This window comes from Cnephaeus nilssonii (genome assembly GCF_951640355.1).
Source record: "Cnephaeus nilssonii genome assembly, chromosome: 19".
Lineage (NCBI taxonomy): Eukaryota > Metazoa > Chordata > Mammalia > Chiroptera > Vespertilionidae > Cnephaeus > Cnephaeus nilssonii.
The window spans coordinates 50,055,427-50,073,859 of NC_137090.1; the positions used below are offsets into that span (position 1 = coordinate 50,055,427).

Below are 18,433 nucleotides of genomic sequence, written 5' to 3' on the forward strand. Positions count from 1 at the left end.
TTTGACTTTCGCTGTAATACTCCTAGTTTACCTGTCAGATCACGTGGCTGAGGCACAGCCTTCCTGTTTGTGTTTCCCCAACAGTAACGCATGACCACAGAGACGGCGTTGTAGAATTCAGCTGGAAAAGGCATCGTCTCTTTAACCACACGGCTTGTCTTGTCCTCTATCAGCTGTGCATGGAGGTAAGAAGTATCTTGAAATCTCAGTGATCTGGGAAAACTGTAATTTCCCAAGTCAGTCCCTCTCTGTGGGCGGAGGTGATTCTGTCCCATTTCCCCCTGAGCTGTAGCTTTCAGGATATCACTTTTTGGGACCAATAAGAGTAGAACCTCATGAAAACAGCACTAAAAATTGTGGAAGAAAAGGACCTGTGGAACTTTTAGGTAAAATGAGAAATGTTTACTAAACTCTCCCCTGAAGCTGAGGCCTGTCATAGCAACTAATAAGGACCAGCTGGGCCAGTGCGGGCCGTGCGCTCTCAGAATGGAAGGATTGCACAGCTTCTGGTCTGACTCTTTCGGCTATTGGTCAGATGGAATCTAAAGAGATGAAAATCTCAAATGAGTGAACAAGTTAATTTTACACAATGATAAAGGACAAGGTAAAAGTAGGATAAATGAATAGAGTGGCCAGGGGGAGCAGAAAGGGGTCTATTCTAAGCGTGGTGGTCAGGGAAGGCCGGAGTGACTAGCAGCAGGCAGCCACAGGAGGACCTGGGGGAAGCGCGTGCCAGTCAAGAGAGCAGCACATGCAAAGGACTAGCTCAGCCACAGGCCAGTCAGTGTCTCAGCTGTATCCCTTAGACTGACTGTCCACTTTGCGATGCTGCTTCCTGTCAGTCAGCACCTGACTGCCGGTGTTAACCCAGGGGCTGCACGCTGTGGCACCTAAAGAAAACTTGGAGCCCTCTAGGTTTGATGAGTCAGCTGTGCTTCTCAGCTGTAGCCCATTGGCAGGTTTAGTATTGATTTGCTAAGGGAAAGTAATGACTATTGAGTACCTGCTTTGTGCCAGACACACTGTGTGTTTACATGTGACTTTCTTTAGAATACTGCCTACACGGGTGGTGGTCTCTCATTTTACAGATGAGGGGCTGGAGAGAGTGAAGGAACTGCACAGACACATTGGGGCCAGTAAGGGGCAGAGCAGGGACTGGGTCCCAGTGTGTCTGACTCCAGCTCCTGCAGACCACACTGCCTCCCAGGAGTCACTTGTCTGTCCACTACTTCACCCTTTGACCATGAAGGTCACACAGCCACCCTGCACATTTATCTGTTCAGTAAAAAAGACCTGCCCTTTTATGTGCTTTGTTAGGATACTAGAGGCTCAGTGCACAAAGTTCATGCACTAGTAGGGTTCCTAGTGGCTGCTGGCTGCTGACTGCCGGCCAGGTACTTCCTCCCTTCCCTATCAGGGCCAGCCTGACGGCTGAACCAGGCTGAGGTAAGGAGGTGGGAATTAAGAAAAGAAAGAAAGACAGGAGAGCAGGATCGGGAGGACTATAGGTCATCGAGAGACTGCAGCAGCTTCATTAACTGCGTAATGCTTTTTATACACAAAACACTGAATAGGAGGTCTGTCAAGAGGAATGTATTCTTTGTTCCTCTTAATCTCTAAGGGAGAGACAGAGCAGAAGGACAAATTCTCAGTACAGTAAATCTCAGTAAATAGTTACAGACTTCTTGGTAAGCGATGAAAGGTTGCTCTCATTCTACAAAGGTTGCTCTCATTCTACTGATAACCGCCATCCAAACAAGCCTGGGAAAACTGTGTGGGTAGGGGCTGAGTCTTGCCAGCCCCTTCAGGTGCAAGGGCCGTGCCAGCTTACACCCGGTCTCCAACACTTCCCCTGTCTGCCTGCCGCCACCGGGGCCTCCCTCCCTTCCCCCTCACCCCTACTCCTGTCGCCTGCTGCCACCGCTGGCCAGGGCCTCCCTCCCTTCCCCTGGCCGGCTCCGCCCCCTGGTCGAACTCCCAGACACTCTGCGGTCGAGGGGACAATTTGCATACTACGCTTGTATTATATAGGATAGGGTGGTGCAAAAAAAAAGCAGGTGGGATACTCTGAGCTCCTTGTCAAGAGCACCTGGTCCCAGTCTATTTGGAAAGAGAGATTTGGATTTTGATACACAAATATTTTCATTACCAAATCACTTACGTTGAGTTCTTTGTCTACTTGAAGTCTCTTAAAAGTGTGAAGTTGGTCTTAAAATTAGAGTTTCTTCAGCTTGTATTATATAACTTCTCCTATTTCTAATTCTGTATTATCAAGAATTTTAAAAAAATAAGTAACTCCATGCACGCGAGATTGGAGACTATACTTAGGAGAGGCGTAGGTTGCTGTCGTTCACAGGCTCCAGAGGAGGCACCTGAGGGCTTGTGAAGTTGCCCCTCGTGGTCTTGTTTGAGTGGGAAGGGGTGGTGGCACCCACCACCCTGGACGACAGGCCAGTGTTACATGGAGCACTTCCGCGAGATGAGTAGGGCCTCTGCTGACGGTGGGTGAGCAGAACGCTGAGCAGGGCCCTGCAGGAAAGCGGCAGAGGGTGGGTGCCAGCAGGTTCACATGCCTCTGCTTCTCTTGGCTTTCCAGGACCCCAGGGCGACTGTGGTGGAGGTCAGTTCTAAGGCAAAGAGCAAGTGGAGGCCTCAAGCTTTGGACACTGTGGTATGTTCTGGGGGGATTGCGCCAGCCCTGCCTTCCTGTTTTTTGGGACCAGACGATGGCCCAGTGACATCACTCTTCACAGGGCCACACAGGAAAGCGCCTGGAAAAAACAAACTCCAAACCCTGGGCCTGCTTGGCCTCTGCTTTCTTATAGTTAAGTTATTAATGCAATATAACTATTTTATGTGGAGTTCGGGAAACAAAAAAAGGGAGATAAATCAACCATCACCTCACATTCTTGTGTAATTACTGATGTAACCTTGGTGTCTTCCTTTTTTTCATATGCTTATTTTTTACAGAGTTGTAATTGGAATACTTTGTTTTTCCTAGCTAAGCTCTTCTTTAAAAAATGCTTCTGCATAATATATAAGTATTTAAATATCTGCTATATGAGCCTACTCAAGAACAAATTTTTTGACCCTATGAGCCCCACCCAATGGGACACAGTCTGAGCAAACACATTGGGGTTCCCCTTCCAAGTCACCAGAGTGCAGGAAAAGTCAGCACATCCTGTCGAGGCTGACTCCAGAGGTCGAAGACGCAGCCAGCGGGGCTCGGAAACACGCCCGACGGCATGAGTGCGCGTGCTGGGGGCCGGGAGAGTGAGCGCGGGTTCCAGACAGCGGGCAGGAGTGTTTCTCCCCCGCTGGGTGGGTCTGCCTCGCCATTAGCCGAGCATTGCGGAATGGCAGCCGGGGGAAGGGCAGCCGGTTCTCCCCCAGGAGGCTGGCAGAATGGCCTTCGTCATTCAGGGGAACTTCCAGGATGCGAAGGGTGTTCCCAGACTGGGGTGCTCAGACTGTCTGTGTTGGTTAAAAAATGCAGGTTTCCTTCCCTGGCTGGGTGGCTCAGTTGGTTGGAGCGTCATCTCCTACATCAAAAGGTTGTGGCTTCAGTTCCCAGTCAGGGCACATACCTAGGTTAAGGGCTCCATCCCCAGTCACAGCGTCCACAGGGGGTAACTGATATCCATTTCTGTCTCATTCATGTCTCTCTCTCTTCCTTCTCTCTATAAATCAATAATACCATATCCTCAAGCTGAGATTTTTTAATGCAGATTGCCGGCCTCTTTCCCTGCTTATGTCAGAATCCCTAGTGCTCAGGGCCTGGGAATCGGCTTGCTTCCCAGGTGATTCTTGCTTCTGCATGTCAGGGTCTGAGAACCACTGGAGTAGATCCTGGCTCTGCCAGGCAGGCCCAGGAATTTCCCCTCGGCACAGCCTTTCTCCCTCTAAGTGACAGCAGCTGGAGCGACGGGCCCAGCCAGTCTGGAGGTGACGGTGTGGCTGTGCCCTGCCCTCTGGCTGCACTACACCCTAACGTGCCTGCTGACATTCACAGGAGCTGGAGAAGCTGGCGTCTCGCAAGCTGAGAATAAGCGCCAAAGAGACCATGAGGATCGCCGAGAAACTCTACACTCAAGGGTAAGTGTCTCGCCTGTGGGTAGAATTTGATGCACCTTAATCAGCGTGGAATATTCTAGAAATAGAGTTTATGGGGAAACACACTGTTTAGCTGTCACCTGAGCTCTGAAGTAGAAGAATTTTGACACTGACTTCTCTTTCCTAATAATGGAAAGTTATTTCAAAATCTCTTCTAAAGCAAGGGCCCATAGAGTAAATTCAAATCCCAGTCTTGATCCCTCAGCAACTCCCCCGGGCCCTGGCAGGCGTCAGGCAGCACCTTACCTTTAGGAGTTGTTTGCCTGTTGTAGGCCATCCTGCCTCAAGGGTCATGGGCCCCCAGTGCCGTCCCGGGACCGTGTGATCCACACAGACTGGTATGGCAGCCACACGCTACAGCTGACTGCTGAGTGCCTGAAATTTGGGGTGTCTGAATTAGGACGTGCTTAAGTGTGAAATACACACTGGGTTTCAAAGATTTGCATGACAAAGAGAAGGCGGACAATCTCAGCAATGTGTAAGTGGCCACCAGAAAGCTTTAATTACACGTGGGGTCTCCATTGCGGCTCACAGGCTGCACTGCTGTTTCTGTGCTGAGAGCAGTGCAGGGGTGCACACCGTGGCAGCTTTCGGGCCATCGTGGGGTTGCTCTGTCAGACTGGCCTAGAGAAGGCCCTGGATGTGCCCGCACACAGCTGCTGGCAGAGCTGAGCTGTGAGTGTGCCCTTGCTGTGCCCTCCCTTCGTTCATCCTTTGGCCTCTTTGCGTCTCCTCGCAGGAGAGCCTGCTGCTTCTCACCTGTTTTGGGGGCATGTCTCAGGACTGCTGTCAGTGTAGGTAACCAAGGTTGCCTTCATTTGCGTTGGCTGGATCAGATGAATGATTGCAGGTGTCACCAGGTGTTTTCAACCGAATTCCATTGTTTATGGACCAATCTCTTGTTCTGTTTGTCTGCCTTTGTTTTAGGTACATCAGCTATCCCAGAACTGAAACAAACATTTTCCCCAGAGACTTAAACCTGACAGCGCTGGTGGAGCAGCAGACCCCGGATCCACGCTGGGGGCCCTTTGCCCAGAGCATTCTAGAGCGGGGGGCCCCCACCCCACGCAACGGGAACAAATCTGATCAAGCTCACCCTCCCATCCACCCCACCAAATACACCAACAGCTTGCAGGTTGGTTTCCCTGGCCCTGCTGCCTCCTGGCCCCAGAGGGAGTGAGGGTCAGTGGTGGTACTGGGATTGACTCCAGTGGGCTCTTATTGCAGGAACTACGTGATTGTGAACTCTCTTCCGTTTCAGAAAAGGGATGTCATTGTAAAAGCTCTCTCCTATTCCACAGTCCTCTGCCTGGCTTCCATGAAAGACCCCATGGTGGGTTCTGCTCTCTACCCAGCCCACCCACTTCCCCACTCTCTGTCAGCTCCCTCTGCTGCTTCGCTGACCCCTGCACCCCCAAACTGATCTCTGCGCACCCCCACCCACACAGAACCCTGGCCCTCTCGTTCCCTTGTCACCTGGAAGAATCCTGTTCATCCTCCCAAACTGGGTCCGTTTCCGTTGCCTTCCCCAAACTTCCACACCCCTCGGCCACACTCACTCACAGGACTGCCGCACCTAGCATTTGCTCAGCTGCGGAGTAAGCTCCGTGACGCCCCAGCTCGTTAGGCTTGTTTGACATCTGCAGGTTAGTAAAGTCTGGTATCTTCTTCTTCTTCCTTCTTTCTTCCTTCTCCTCCCTCCTCCTCCTTCCTTTTTCATTTTCTTATTTCTTCCTTTGTTTTCTTCAATTATTTTTTTTTTTTAAGAGAGGAAGGGAGAGGGAGAAGATAGAAACATCGATGAGAGAGAAACATCAAATCGGCTGCCTCCTGCACACCCCCAGGCATATGCCCTGACCAGGACTCGAAACAGAGGCCTCTTGGTGCATGGGACAACACTCAATCCACTGAGCCAGGCTTCTTTCTCCTGTTTTATTTTCTTTTTATATTTTATTGATTTTACAGTGAGGAAGGGAGAGGGATAGAGAGTTGGAAACATCAATGAGAGAGAAACATCAATCAGCTGCCTCTGCACGCCCCTACTGGGGATCGAGCCCACAACCAAGGTACATGCCCTTGACTGGAATCAAACCCAGGGCCCCTCAGTCTGAGGGCCGATGCTCTATCCACTGAGCCAAACCGGTTAGGACTCTTTCTCCTTTTAGTAACACATTATTCTTTCTGATTTTTAAAAAATACATATTTTTATTGATTTCAGAGAGGAAGAGAGAAATAGAAACATCAGTGGTGAGAGAGAATCATTGATCGGCTGCCTCCTGCATGCCCCCACACTAGGGATCAAGCCCACAACCCAGGCATGTGCCCTGACCGGGAATCACCCTGACCTCCTGGTTCATAGGTTGATGCTCAACCACTGAGGAACACAGGCCAGGCTATTTTTTTCTGATTTAAAAAGTAATACATGTTCATTTTAGACAATTTAGAAAATACAGAAGATTGTAAGGAAGAAAAAAAATGTCCTCTAATCTTATCTCCTCCTGAGAACCGTCTGTTTTCTATGCATGTATATAATATTCTTATATTAAAATTGCAGCCTTAAATAGTTCGTAAACTATTTTTTTCCATTTTATGTTTTTCCATGTGCTGAAATATTTTAAAGTATATTTAATGACTGCATAGCTGGTCTGTAACTTATTTTGCCAAGTCTGTTTCTGAAGGATTAAGTTGTTCCAACTTTTAGATATATGATATACTAGAGTTAACAGGTGTATACATAAATATTAGTGCAGATCTCTCATTATTTTCTTCTAATACATTCTTAGCAGGAGCATTAATGGATACAAGCATGAACATCTCATGGGCTCTTGATAGATTGAGCCTCACCAAATGCTGGATTGCTGAATTGGTAGAAAATCACCAACCCTGTGTTCGTGAAGTTGGTCTAGGCTGCTGGATGCATACTTACTCTGTATCTCTTATGTACGAGGGTGCCTGTTACTTCTTACGCTTTCACCTTGTCTGTTTAGGTTGGGTTTACGGCCAAAAAGTCACTTCCCGCTGTTGAGGGCAACATGACTCTCTTGCTTATCGTTGCCTGATGACTAGAGTCGTGAAGTTGATCAGCCTACACCCATCAGCACACAGGGCCACGGCCTGGCACGCCACGTTCGAGCAGGGGAGCAGGAGTGGTGCGCTCCCTTCTGTGCAGAACTGTGGCCTGAAAGGGCCTAAACCAGGGGGCACGGCAGTGACGCTGAGACCCGAGCGGTATTGTTCTGGACGGAGTTTCAGGCTTTCTTTTCTTCACAGGGAGATGAACAGCGACTATATGAGTTTATCGTTCGCCATTTCCTAGCTTGCTGCTCCCAGGATGCTCAGGGGCAGGAGACTACTGTGGAGATTGACATCTCTCAGGAACGCTTTGTGGCCCATGGTCTCGTGATTCTGGCCCGAAACTATCTGGATGTGTACCCATATGATCGCTGGAGTGACAAGGTGATAAATCATAGGTGCAGTCAGACACCCGTGGGCCTCGGGGGGCGGGAAGGCAGTCGTGGTCCCACCCTAGAGCCATTGCGTAGCCTGGGGCAGGTCCCAGGACTGGAAGCTGTCTTTTGCTGAGTGCCGTGGCACAATGGTTTGACTGACGCTTCTGCTCTCTGTAGACCCTTCCTGTGTACGAGAGAGGCTCCCACTTTCAGCCCAGCACCGTGGAGATGGTGGACGGGGAGACCAGTCCACCCCAGCTGCTCACTGAAGCCGACCTCATAGCCCTCATGGAGAAGCATGGCATTGGTCAGTAGCTCATCACCATGGTAACTAGCAGTTCTCAAGCACAACGACTATAATGTGGACCCTGCCTTACAGCTGAAGTGCGGCTCAGAGAAGTTAGGGACTTAACCTAAGGTTTCAAACTGTGTGTTATTAAAATGTAGGTCCAAATAACCACAGTCAACGCTCTTACCACTGCTCTGCACCACCCATGCACACACAGGCACCTCAGACCCTGCACCCCGCCCCCCCACACACACACACAGGCGCCTCAGACCCTGCACCCCCCCACACACACACACACACACAGGCGCCTCAGACCCTGCACACCACACACACACACACACACACACACACACACACAGGCTCCTGAGAGTTGCTGTGGGTTTGGTCTAGACCACTTCGGTAGAGTGAGTCACACACAGATTTTTTGCTTTCCCAGCACATACAGAAGTTGGGTTTATACTAGACCGGAATGCAATAGCATTATGTCTTAAATGTATATACTTTAATTTAAAAATACTTTTTGCTAAAAAGTGTTAACCATCATCTCAGCTCCAGAGCTTTGCCGTGTGTTTCCTGAGGGAGGGACTTGCTCGGTGCAGATGAGACGCGGTGTGAGGTGCCTGGAAAGACAGCCATTTCCCACCGGCCTCAGCTGGGAGCGGGGCTGCCCATAGACTCAGTATTTTGGGCCCAGGCTGAGATTCGTTTGTGTTAAATAAGGTCCCAACATGTAAAACTTGAGAAACTCACATAGAAACCTCTCTCAGTCTTTTGAAGTCTCAGGAGGTCCGGCAGCCTGAGCCTCGTCTCCCCAGGGACTCTTGTTCGGGTTTGCGCGGCAGCCACCTCCTCCAGATGCCCGTCTCCGCGGCTCGCTCTCCGCGGCTCGCGTGGCTCCCGCACGCCCGGCCCAGCCAGGCCCCTGCTGTTAGCCAGGGGTGGCCATAGTCTTCGGTTTTTGTTAAAGCCTTTCCCGTAATTGTTTCAGAATTAGAAAGTAGGTTTATATGGTGTCAGATGGGTATTAGGTTTATCGGGGTGATCATTTTGTAAGTCATATAAATGTTTGATCACTTAGTTGTACACCTGAACTTAACATAATATTGTATGTCAACTATAATTGTAAATTTAAAAATTATTTTTAAAAAAAGTGAAATGAAGTTTAAAAAGAAAAGCCAGGCCATAATTGTTTTTCCCACCAAGCCCTGTGGCCAAAGCGTTACAGGTGGCTCTCTTGTGACCGACCTGCTGGCCCCTCTTCTCAGCTCTGAGGACTGTCTCTGAGCCTCGTCCAGAGGGCCGTGCCTGCAAGGGGGGCTCCCTGGGGTGTCATGGAAGCAGGCTGTTTCCTCTGGGGGCAGCTCCTCACTGCAAAGTGAGTGTTGTAGCTCTGTGATGTGGGAAGACGTGCCCTGACCCGAGCACTGGCCATCCCTGGGCTGTCCAGAAAGCCCGTGCATTTAGCTACAATGAGGGGTAGTTCACCCCATGACTGATGCATAAAAGTGTGAGTCCTGGGCCCTGGTGCACAGGGGTAAGGCCTGTCCTTCTCTCCAAGGGCTGGTCTAGCGGGAGAGCCAAACCAAACCAACACATTAGGTACAACGTGCTGGGCTTGCAGGGCGTGGGCAGGGCGCCCGCAGCTCACGGTAAGAATGTCGATGTGAAGGCAAGCCTCACGGGAGGAAGGACACGGGGCAGCAAGCACGTGCTGTTGGGGCAGGGAGCTGGGGTGGTCGTAGAAGGGAGGCCAGAACGGTGATGGGAGCCCCGCTGCCTGGGGGCTCGGAGGTGGGCCCGCAGTCAGCAGAGCTGTCTAAGATTTCTAAGGAAAGGAGCGGTGTAGGGCTGCACTCTTTTCAAATGTTAATAGCTTTATTGAGACAATTCACATACAGTGTGTAATTCACTGACGAAATGTACAGGTCAGTGCTTAGTATATTCACCAAGTGATGCAGCTGTCACCACAAATCCAACATTTCACCACCTCAGCAAGAACCCCCACCCAGAGCAGCCATGCCCTCCCCTCCCGGACCCCCCCCCCCGCCCCCCCAGGCAGCCACGACCCTCCTGCCACCATGGGTTTGCCATTTTTAGACTTTTCCTATAACGGAATCAGACATCAGGTGGCCTTTTGTAACTTGCTTCTCACTTAGCATGTTTTCACGGTTCATCCATGTTGTAGCGTGTGTTAGGACGTTGTTGTTTTTTATCACTGAGTAGCATTCTGCATTTTGTTTCCGTTGACGGGCATTTGGGTTGTTTCCACTGTGGCTGTTACGAATGCTGCAGTGAACGTTTATGTCCAGTTTTGTGTAGACATGTTTTCAGTTCCCTCGAGTATACGCCTGGGAGTGGAACTGCTGGGTCGGGGTGACTGTGTGAGGACCCCAGGCTGTTTTCCACAGCGGCGGCTCCGTGTTACATCCAAGTAGGCATGGAGTGACATTTCTTTGTGGCTTTGGCTTGCATTTCCCTGGTGGCAGAGCTGTTTTAAAAGAGGGGTGGGGATGCCAAAACCGGTTTGGCTCAGTGGATAGAGCGTCGGCCTGCGGACTGAAAGGTCCCAGGTTCGATTCCGGTCAAGGGCATGTACCTTGGTTGCGGGCACATCCCCAGTGGGGGGTGTGCAGGAGGCAGCTGATCGATGTTTCTCTCTCATCGATGTTTCTGGCTCTCTATCCCTCTCCCTTCCTCTCTGTAAAAAATCAATAAAATATATATTTAAAAAAAAAAAAAAAAAAAGAGGGGTGGGGAACATCAGGTCCACAGGCCATGACATCATTGGGTCTGGCCCTGCCAGGGCAGCCACAGGTAGGACTCGAAATTCAGTAAATCTAGGAGCTTTTTTCGTGCAACATTTATATTAAGAGAATGATGTTATAAATATAAACATGGCCCTTGGCAGAAAAAAAGGTTCCCTACCCTTGTTTTAAAAGGTTCCTACAGCCCTAGCTGGCTCGGCTCAGTGGATAGAATACCGGCCTGTGGACTGAGGAGCCCCGGGTTCAGTTCCTGTTAAGGGCACATTCCCGGGTTGCGGGCTCACTCTCCAGTAGGGGGCGTGCAGGAGGCAGCAGATCAGTGTTTCTCTCTCATCATTGATGTTTCTATCTCTCTCTCCCTCTCCCTTCCTCTGAAATCAATAAAAATACATTTTTTAAAAAAGGTCCCTTCGGCCCTCTCCTGGTAGCTCAGTTGGTTAGAGCATCACCCTGACACACCAAGGTTGTGGGTGTGATCCCTGGTCAGGGCACATACAAGAATCAACCAATAAGCGCACAAGCGGAACAACAAATCGATCTCTCTCTCTCTCTCCTTCCCTTCCCCTCCCTTTCCCCCTCCCTCCCTCTCCCTTCCTCTCTTAAATCAATAAATTTTAAAAATTTTAAAAATAAATAAATAAATTTTTAAAAATTAATAAATAAAAGATCCCTTTGGCCCCAGCGTAAAGAATGGGTGGGTGGCCGAAACCGGTTTGGCTCAGTGGATAGAGCGTCGGCCTGCGGACTGAAAGGTCCCAGGTTCGATTCCGGTCAAGGGCATGTACCTTGGTTACGGGCACATCCCCAGTAGGGGGTGTGCAGGAGGCAGCTGATCAATGTTTCTCTATCATCGATGTTTCTAACTCTCCCTCTCTCTTCCTCTCTGTGAAAAATCAATAAAATAAAAATAAAAAAGAATGGGTGGGTGGAGGGAGAGACCAGAAACCGGAGCCTGAGGTGTCCTGACCAGCTGGGTGACGGGGCTCTGGCTGTGGCTCCGACTGAGCTGAGGGGGAAACTTAAAGACGCAACTTCAGAGCTGGAGTTGACAGCGTTAGTGAGTGGATGTGAGGGAGAGGGAGGTGGCCATTGTGGTTTCCACGTGGTCCGGACTTGAATGGAGGAGTACTGCAGAGAAGAGGCAATCCAGGCAGAGGGAGGCCCCACCGGGGAGGAGGTCTGGATTAACCGAGTAACTGGAATGGCTTGCAGGTACTGACGCCACTCACGCAGAGCACATCGAGACGATCAAAGCCCGGATGTACGTCGGGCTCACCCCAGACAAGCGTTTTCTCCCTGGGCATCTGGGCATGGGACTTGTGGAAGGTAAGGGAGGGGCTCGCACGGAGTCGTTGGGGGGGCTGTCGCTCAGATTCTAAGCTGTGCTGTCGGGCGCACAGAGCACTGCTCTCCGCAGGTTATGACTCCATGGGCTATGAGATGTCCAAGCCGGACCTCCGCGCCGAGCTGGAAGCCGATCTGAAGCTGATCTGCGAGGGGAAGAAGGATAAATCTGTGGTTCTCAGGCAGCAGATCCAGAAATACAGGACGGTTTTCACCGAAGCAGTGGCTAAAGCTAAGAAGTGAGTGCACACCGCGGAGGGGGGGTACATTTCCCTAAGAGGTGGGAAGGCCGGTCCATCCTCACCCGCGGCCTCGGCCTGGCTCCTCCCCGTGGTTTCCTCCTGAACTCCGAGTGTTCCTTTCCGTGGAGCTTTGTCAATATCGAAACAGAGAGACCTGGTCCCGCTCTTCTGGGCTGTTGGCCAAATACCATTCTCTTGATTCAATTGTTTTGAATTAGTAGCAGCACAATCATATACCAGTAAAGCAGGTGCTTGGGTAGGACTTGTTCTCAGGGTGTTGGGAGGGGCCATTCAGCAAGCAGCGAGTGTGTGTCAGAAAGGTGTTCTGCCCCATCGTGAATGCGTGAGCTGGTCGGAACCCAGACAGGACTTCAGGAGGTGCCTGGGCCTGTGCGGTTTGTTTGATGTGAGGCCACTGACTGGCAGAGCTGCCCCCTCCCAGGCGCTGTCCGTCACCCAGGCAGGCCAGGGCCGCTTGGCCAGTGCAGTCCTGTGCCCGCCTCCCTCCTGTGCAGCCGGCCTGGGCTGAGCAGCCAGCTGGTTCCCGGGTCACACATATTAAACGCACATGAGAATGTTGCAAATGCTTTGCTGTTTCTTCAGATTGGACGAAGCCTTGTCCCAATACTTTGGGGAAGGGGCAGAGGTGCCCCAGGAAGAAGCCATCTACCCGACGGCGCCAGCTCCTGTCAGGAAGTGCCCGCAGTGCAACAAGGACATGGTCCTCAAGACCAAGAAGAGTGGCGGGTCAGTGCCCAGCTGGTGCCCCACCTTTGCTCGCCTCGCACCTGCCGGCTTGGCCAGACAGCTTCTGCTCGCCCCGCCTTTTCTTTTTTCTTTAATCCTTACCCCAGGATGTTTCCCATTGGCTTTTAGAGGGAGTGGACGAGAGAGGGAAAGACAGAAATATCAATGTGAGAGAAACCGATTGGTTGCCTCCCGCATGAGCACCAACCAGGGCCTGGGCCAGGGAGGAGCCTGCCACCGAGGTACGTGCCCTTGACTGGAATCAAACCTGGGACCCTTTGGTCCACAGGCCGACGCTCTATCCACTGAGCCAAACCGGCTAGGGCTCCTTTGTGTCATTTTTTAGAGGCAGCCTGCTGTTGCCAGCCCCCGGACCAGGTGTTGGAGATAGAATCCCACTTCTACCACAGGCAAGCTTTGTGCGCCAAAGCAGGTTACTTTACTCTTTTCTCCTCCCTAGACTTCGGGCACCGCGGTCTACCTCAGAGCCGTGGGAAGGGTGAGGATTCAGTGAGAAGCCATGGTCTAGCCCTGAGCCTCATACGTTACTCAGCAACACTGATTCGCTTCTCTCCTAGTTTTGGCTTTGAATTGGGTCTGAACATCTTACATCCCTCTTTATTTCCAGTGCATTCACTCAGAGTGGGCAGTTTCCTCCGAGGCTCAGGTTGCCCCGCCGGGCCTAGCTGTCCAAGCCAATACCTGGCGCCAGGGGGAGGTCCCGGCAGGAGCGGTGGGCGGTGGTGCAGCCATCGTGGATCCCGTGCCTTCCCTGTGGCTGGCATGCTAGAAGGTGCTCGACAGACTATCTTCTCCGACTCCATAACCACCCTACAAGGCAGATGTTTCCTAAGGAGTGAGGTCGAGGGCTTGTCTATAGCAGGCAGCCCTGGGAGCAGGAAAAGCAGAATTTGAACCCGGTCTTCACAGCCCTTCTCCGTTCCGCCAGCCCCTCTGGCTGCAGCCTCGTTCCCCTCTGCTGCTCCGTGAGCAGGAGGCTTCCCTGACTCTCAGAAACTAGAGGTTTGTGGGCCCGACCAGCAGCCAGCGTCAGGCACGAGTTGCCCACAAACATAGAAGCCAGTGCCACTGCAGGGTAGCCAGTGCTGACGGCCCTGTGTAAGCGTCTGATACGTGCTGTCGGTGGTTTCTTCTTGGCCACCGTGTAAATGGGTTCATAATCATCGGAACATAAAGGGAAGGAATACTTCCTTTTGTGTAGCTCTGGGTGCTCCAAGTCCTGGCGTCACCCAGGTGGGTCTGGAGAACCTTGTGAGCTTTACCCCCAGGGTTCCCTGGAATCTCCATTTCTGGGGTTTGGATTTGTTGTTTTTCCTGGTTTGGTCATCCCCAGGCACGCTCAGAGGGCATTGTGGATTGTGTGCGTGGTGGTTGGTCCAGCCCTAGAGTTCAGGACTGGAAGGCATCGAGAAATGTTGGCCAACAAAGATGTGAAGCAGGTGTCTCTCATCAGACTGGGGGGTCCTAGCCCTACCCCCCGGCTCCCTGCACAGGCCTGTTTGCTCCCATGTGAGCTGGTGCTCGTCAGGAAGAGGTGAGAGCGCGGCGCTGAGCCGAGCCCTCATACTTCCTGGTGCTGTGGTCCGAGTGTTGGTAGGTGGGTTGGTTGTTTTTAAAGTAGAAAGCAGAGTCAGCTGTAGCCGTTTCTTTGTTATTTTGTTGTTGTTAATTTTCACCCAAGGATATTTTTCCCATTGATTTTTAGAGAGAATGAAGGGGCGGGGGGGAGAGGAAATAAAAAAATATCGATGTGAGAGGGACATCTCTTGGTTGCCTGCCATGCGCCGGCCGCGCTCCAACCACCGAGCACACCTGCCAGGGCAGCAGTTCACTGTTTAGGGAGGCGGGAGGCGGGCAGTACATGCAGGCGGTATTTCCAGGTGATTCCCTACCAGGGACTGTGTCCATGTCAGTCCTCCAGGCACATGGCCTTGTGCCCAGCTGCAGAGACGCTTGCTTGCAGCCCGTCCCCCTGGAAGGCCCGGCCGAGCCCTCCCGGCGCCTCACACCTCGCCTGCCTCTGTCTAGAGGACGGCAGCGCTTCAACTGTCGGGTGTCTTTCTCCTGCAAGTGCTGGACCAGGGCTCACTGCTGCCCGCGTCTGCCTCGTGCTGGCCCTGAGGGTGGGGCAGCCACGCTAGTCCTGTCGCCTTCACCTGGTGGGGTCCTGCTCCCGGTCCAGGGGCTTCCCTGTGCGCTGACCTCTTCTCGGGACCTGGATCCCTCATGTCCATGTGGGGTGGGGACAAGGGTGTGAGACACGAGGGGCAGCAAGTGCATCTTACAGGGTGGCATGGATGGATGCTTTGATTCCAGCAGTTCCAGGCTTAGAACTATAATGTGCATGGCACATCCCACTGCCCGCCTGGCACCTTGTAATGTGGAGAGAACTGAATTAAAGCTATTTTTTAAGTATATTTTTAAATTGATTTTAGAGAGAGGGGAAGGGAGGGGGAGAGAGAAATTTCGATCGGCTGCCTCCTGCACGCCCCCAACTAGAGATTGATCCTGCAACCTGGGCCTGTGCCCTGACGGGGAATTGAACCGGTGACCTTTCAGTGCACAGTACAATGCCCAACCAACTGAGCCATACCATTCAGGGCTTAAGCTATTTTGTAACAACTCTGTCTTCACAGGCTTTCTGTTCATGTAGAAGGCAGCGTGGCCAGTCTATACTGGACTTTGAATAAACTCTCATATTCTGAAAAAAAAGGAAGAAAAAAATTTCTTGCCAGATGGGTGACAGCCTGGGACTGTTTCCCCCAGTTCCCGTTTCTGCCTGACCCTGGTCCCTATGCCCCCCAGGTTCTACCTCAGCTGCACGGGCTTCCCGGAATGTCGATCAGTTGTGTGGCTCCCTGACTTCGTGCTGGAGGCGCGCAGGGATGGGAGTGTGTGTCCAGTGTGTCGGCCACAACCTGTGCACAGGTGAGCTGGGCGCCGGGGTCAGCTTCAGAGGAGGTGGGGCACATTCAGGCCTCTCGTTCCTAGGCCCACGGGGGGTGTTTGCGCTGCTCGTGGCCGCCAGGCCAGCAGGTCTCCATTGGGTAGGTCCCGCTGTGCCTGTAGGTGTGGGGGCCAGGTTCCTGGGTCGCCTCAAGAGGAAGAACCATGAAGGCCCCGTGGCCTGGCCTCTGCTCGATCGCCAGAGTATGCGTGCATTGCATCTCGTTCCCACGCTCTTCCCAGAGCCCAGCGTTCTCACGTAGGACTGGTCCTCACACCTGGCCACACGACCCCTTACATTTGTAACAATCATTGAAGGATCCAAAGAGCTTTTGTAGTGGGTATGTTTATCAATATTTACCAAATTAAAGTGTAGACATCTAAAATTGAGCTTATTAATTGGTTTATAACATACATTGCACACTAACATAACATGTTTTTAAGCTAAAATGCCTATTTTCCAAAGCAAAAAAGTAATAATGCATGGCTTTCCATTTTGCAAGTCTGATGTCTGGCTTAAGGGAGACAACGGGACTCGCATGCCTGCTCCCACAGCTGGTCTGCTGGGCTCACTGCATGTGCTGTAGCCTCTGAAAAACTCTACTGCGCACGTTTGGAAGAATAAGAGCACAGCAGACTTGACGTTGTTGCAAAATACGTTTGGCCTCACCTTTAAAGGCCCAGGAAAACGCAGAGGCCGCTGACGCACACTTGGAGAGCCGCTGGTGCAAGCTGCGCCTTGCAGAGGCCTCTGTGTTGTGGTCCCACCTGCCTCCCCCTCTGCGCTCCTGTGAGGACCAGAGGGGCTGGTGGTTGGCTGGTGCGTTATGGGGATGCCAAGGGGAGGCCTCAGGCAGGTCCAGCCCTCTGGGGACCAAGGAGAAGACTCTGCACCTGGTAGTAAATGTTTTTTCTTATCTTCTGGCCCCATTAGGTTGAAGTTAAAGTTTAAACGTGGTAGCCTTCCCCCGACCATGCCTCTGGAGTTTGTTGGCTGCATCGGCGGATGTGATGAGACCCTGAGGGAGATCTTGAACCTGAGGTTTTCACAGGGCCCCCCCAGAGCTTGCCCGCCAGCCAGCCAGCCCTCTGGCTACCTGCAGGCTAGCCAGTCCCTGAACCGAATGGACAGCAGCCAGCACAGCCACCCCCAGCCCCCTGACACCAGGCAGCCCAGGCCCTTGAAGGCTCTGGTCCAGAATCTACCACCAGCCACTGCTGCTGGTGAAAATGACTCCGTGGTCTGCAACTGTGGCCAAGAGGCCGTGCTGCTCACCGTCCGGAAGGAGGGCCCCAACCAGGGCCGGCAGTTCTACAAGTGCCCTGCTGGCAGCTGCAGCTTCTTCCTGTGGGCCAGCGGCAGCCGCCCGGACCCGCCCTCCTCTGCACCGAGACCCCCCGGCGGCTCGCTGGGACGCCCCACCGGCTCAGGGAACCGCCCCGGTGGGGTTGGTGGCCCTGGGGATGACTCTGGTAGTGGCACGTCCTGCCTCTGTAGTCAGGCCGCTGTCACACGGACGGTGCAGAAGGACGGGCCCAACAAGGGCCGCCAGTTCCACACGTGTGCCAAGCCGAGAGCGCAGCAGTGCGGCTTCTTTCAGTGGGTGGACGAGAACGTGGCGCCAGGTGAGGAGCGGCCTCCCCCGCAGCGGCCCTGCAGGGAGCAGTGGGCTGGGTGGGGCGGGCGGACGGGTCCTGCTCAGAGACCTCAGAGCTGTGAGATGGGGTGTGAGCATGAGGTTGGCTTGCTCTTCCATCTGCATCCCAAAACAAAGGGTGCCCGCCGGGAGTCTAGTAGCTTGCTGTCTGCCCGGCACCATGCTAAGTCGACTACGCATCCTCCGTCCTCACCAGGTAAGCCTGTGGTCACAGTTACACACGTGAGGAAGTGACTGCTCAGGGTCACACAGCGACTTGAAAGCAGGTCAGCCTAATCCCAACCCCATGCGCCTGTGGCCTTTGTAAACCCTGCAAAGTCATTACCATCAGCCTCGTTTATTCAGATGAAGAAACTAGCCCTGATGATGTCTAGGAACCTGCCCAAGGTTACAGACACAGCTTGAGTGTGGCACCCCAAAATGGGTCTGTGAGACCGGCACCTGGCCCTCTGAAGGCACAGAGGAGTGGCCTGCCCGCTCAGAGCGTAAGTGCTGGGAGCTTGTCACGTGCTGGTTCCACAGCCCAGCGGTTTGACCTTGAACACAGGACCTGGCCTCAGCCTCGGTTTCCTCAATGAGAGGGGCGCCTGTCTGTCTCCATCAGAGCTCCTGAAGGAGTTCAATCTCAGGCTGTGGCTCTAACATGTCACCAGCTCTGAACATAGAGGAAGAACCCAGAGCAAGCAGGTCAGACTCAAAGGCTAACACGGGCCAAATAAACAAGGTTTAGTGTACGTGGCCGCAAAAGAACAGAAGCTTCCATTCCCATAGAAACGTGCGTTTGTTTAGAAAAGTCTAGTATAGAAAAGCACACGAGCCAGGATGACGTTCGTTCTCTTCCCGGCACTTGGCGTCTCTT

The 18,433-nt window shown here is 52.5% G+C and overlaps 1 protein-coding gene across 3 annotated transcripts in view; it reads left to right on the forward strand.

Moving 5' to 3' along the window:
• Positions 1-18,433, forward strand: part of TOP3A (DNA topoisomerase III alpha) — a 35,634-nt gene that overhangs the window by 10,912 nt on the left and 6,289 nt on the right. For all 3 annotated transcript variants that reach the window (XM_079798017.1, XM_079798015.1, XM_079798016.1), the window contains exons 8-18: positions 85-185; positions 2,597-2,671; positions 4,013-4,095; positions 5,041-5,248; positions 7,384-7,569; positions 7,740-7,869; positions 11,829-11,942; positions 12,034-12,199; positions 12,806-12,949; positions 15,776-15,898; positions 16,851-17,542. In XM_079798017.1, coding sequence (XP_079654143.1) covers positions 85-185; positions 2,597-2,671; positions 4,013-4,095; positions 5,041-5,248; positions 7,384-7,569; positions 7,740-7,869; positions 11,829-11,942; positions 12,034-12,199; positions 12,806-12,949; positions 15,776-15,898; positions 16,851-17,542 — 2,022 coding nt within the window. The remainder of the gene's footprint in view (positions 1-84; positions 186-2,596; positions 2,672-4,012; positions 4,096-5,040; positions 5,249-7,383; positions 7,570-7,739; positions 7,870-11,828; positions 11,943-12,033; positions 12,200-12,805; positions 12,950-15,775; positions 15,899-16,850; positions 17,543-18,433) is intronic.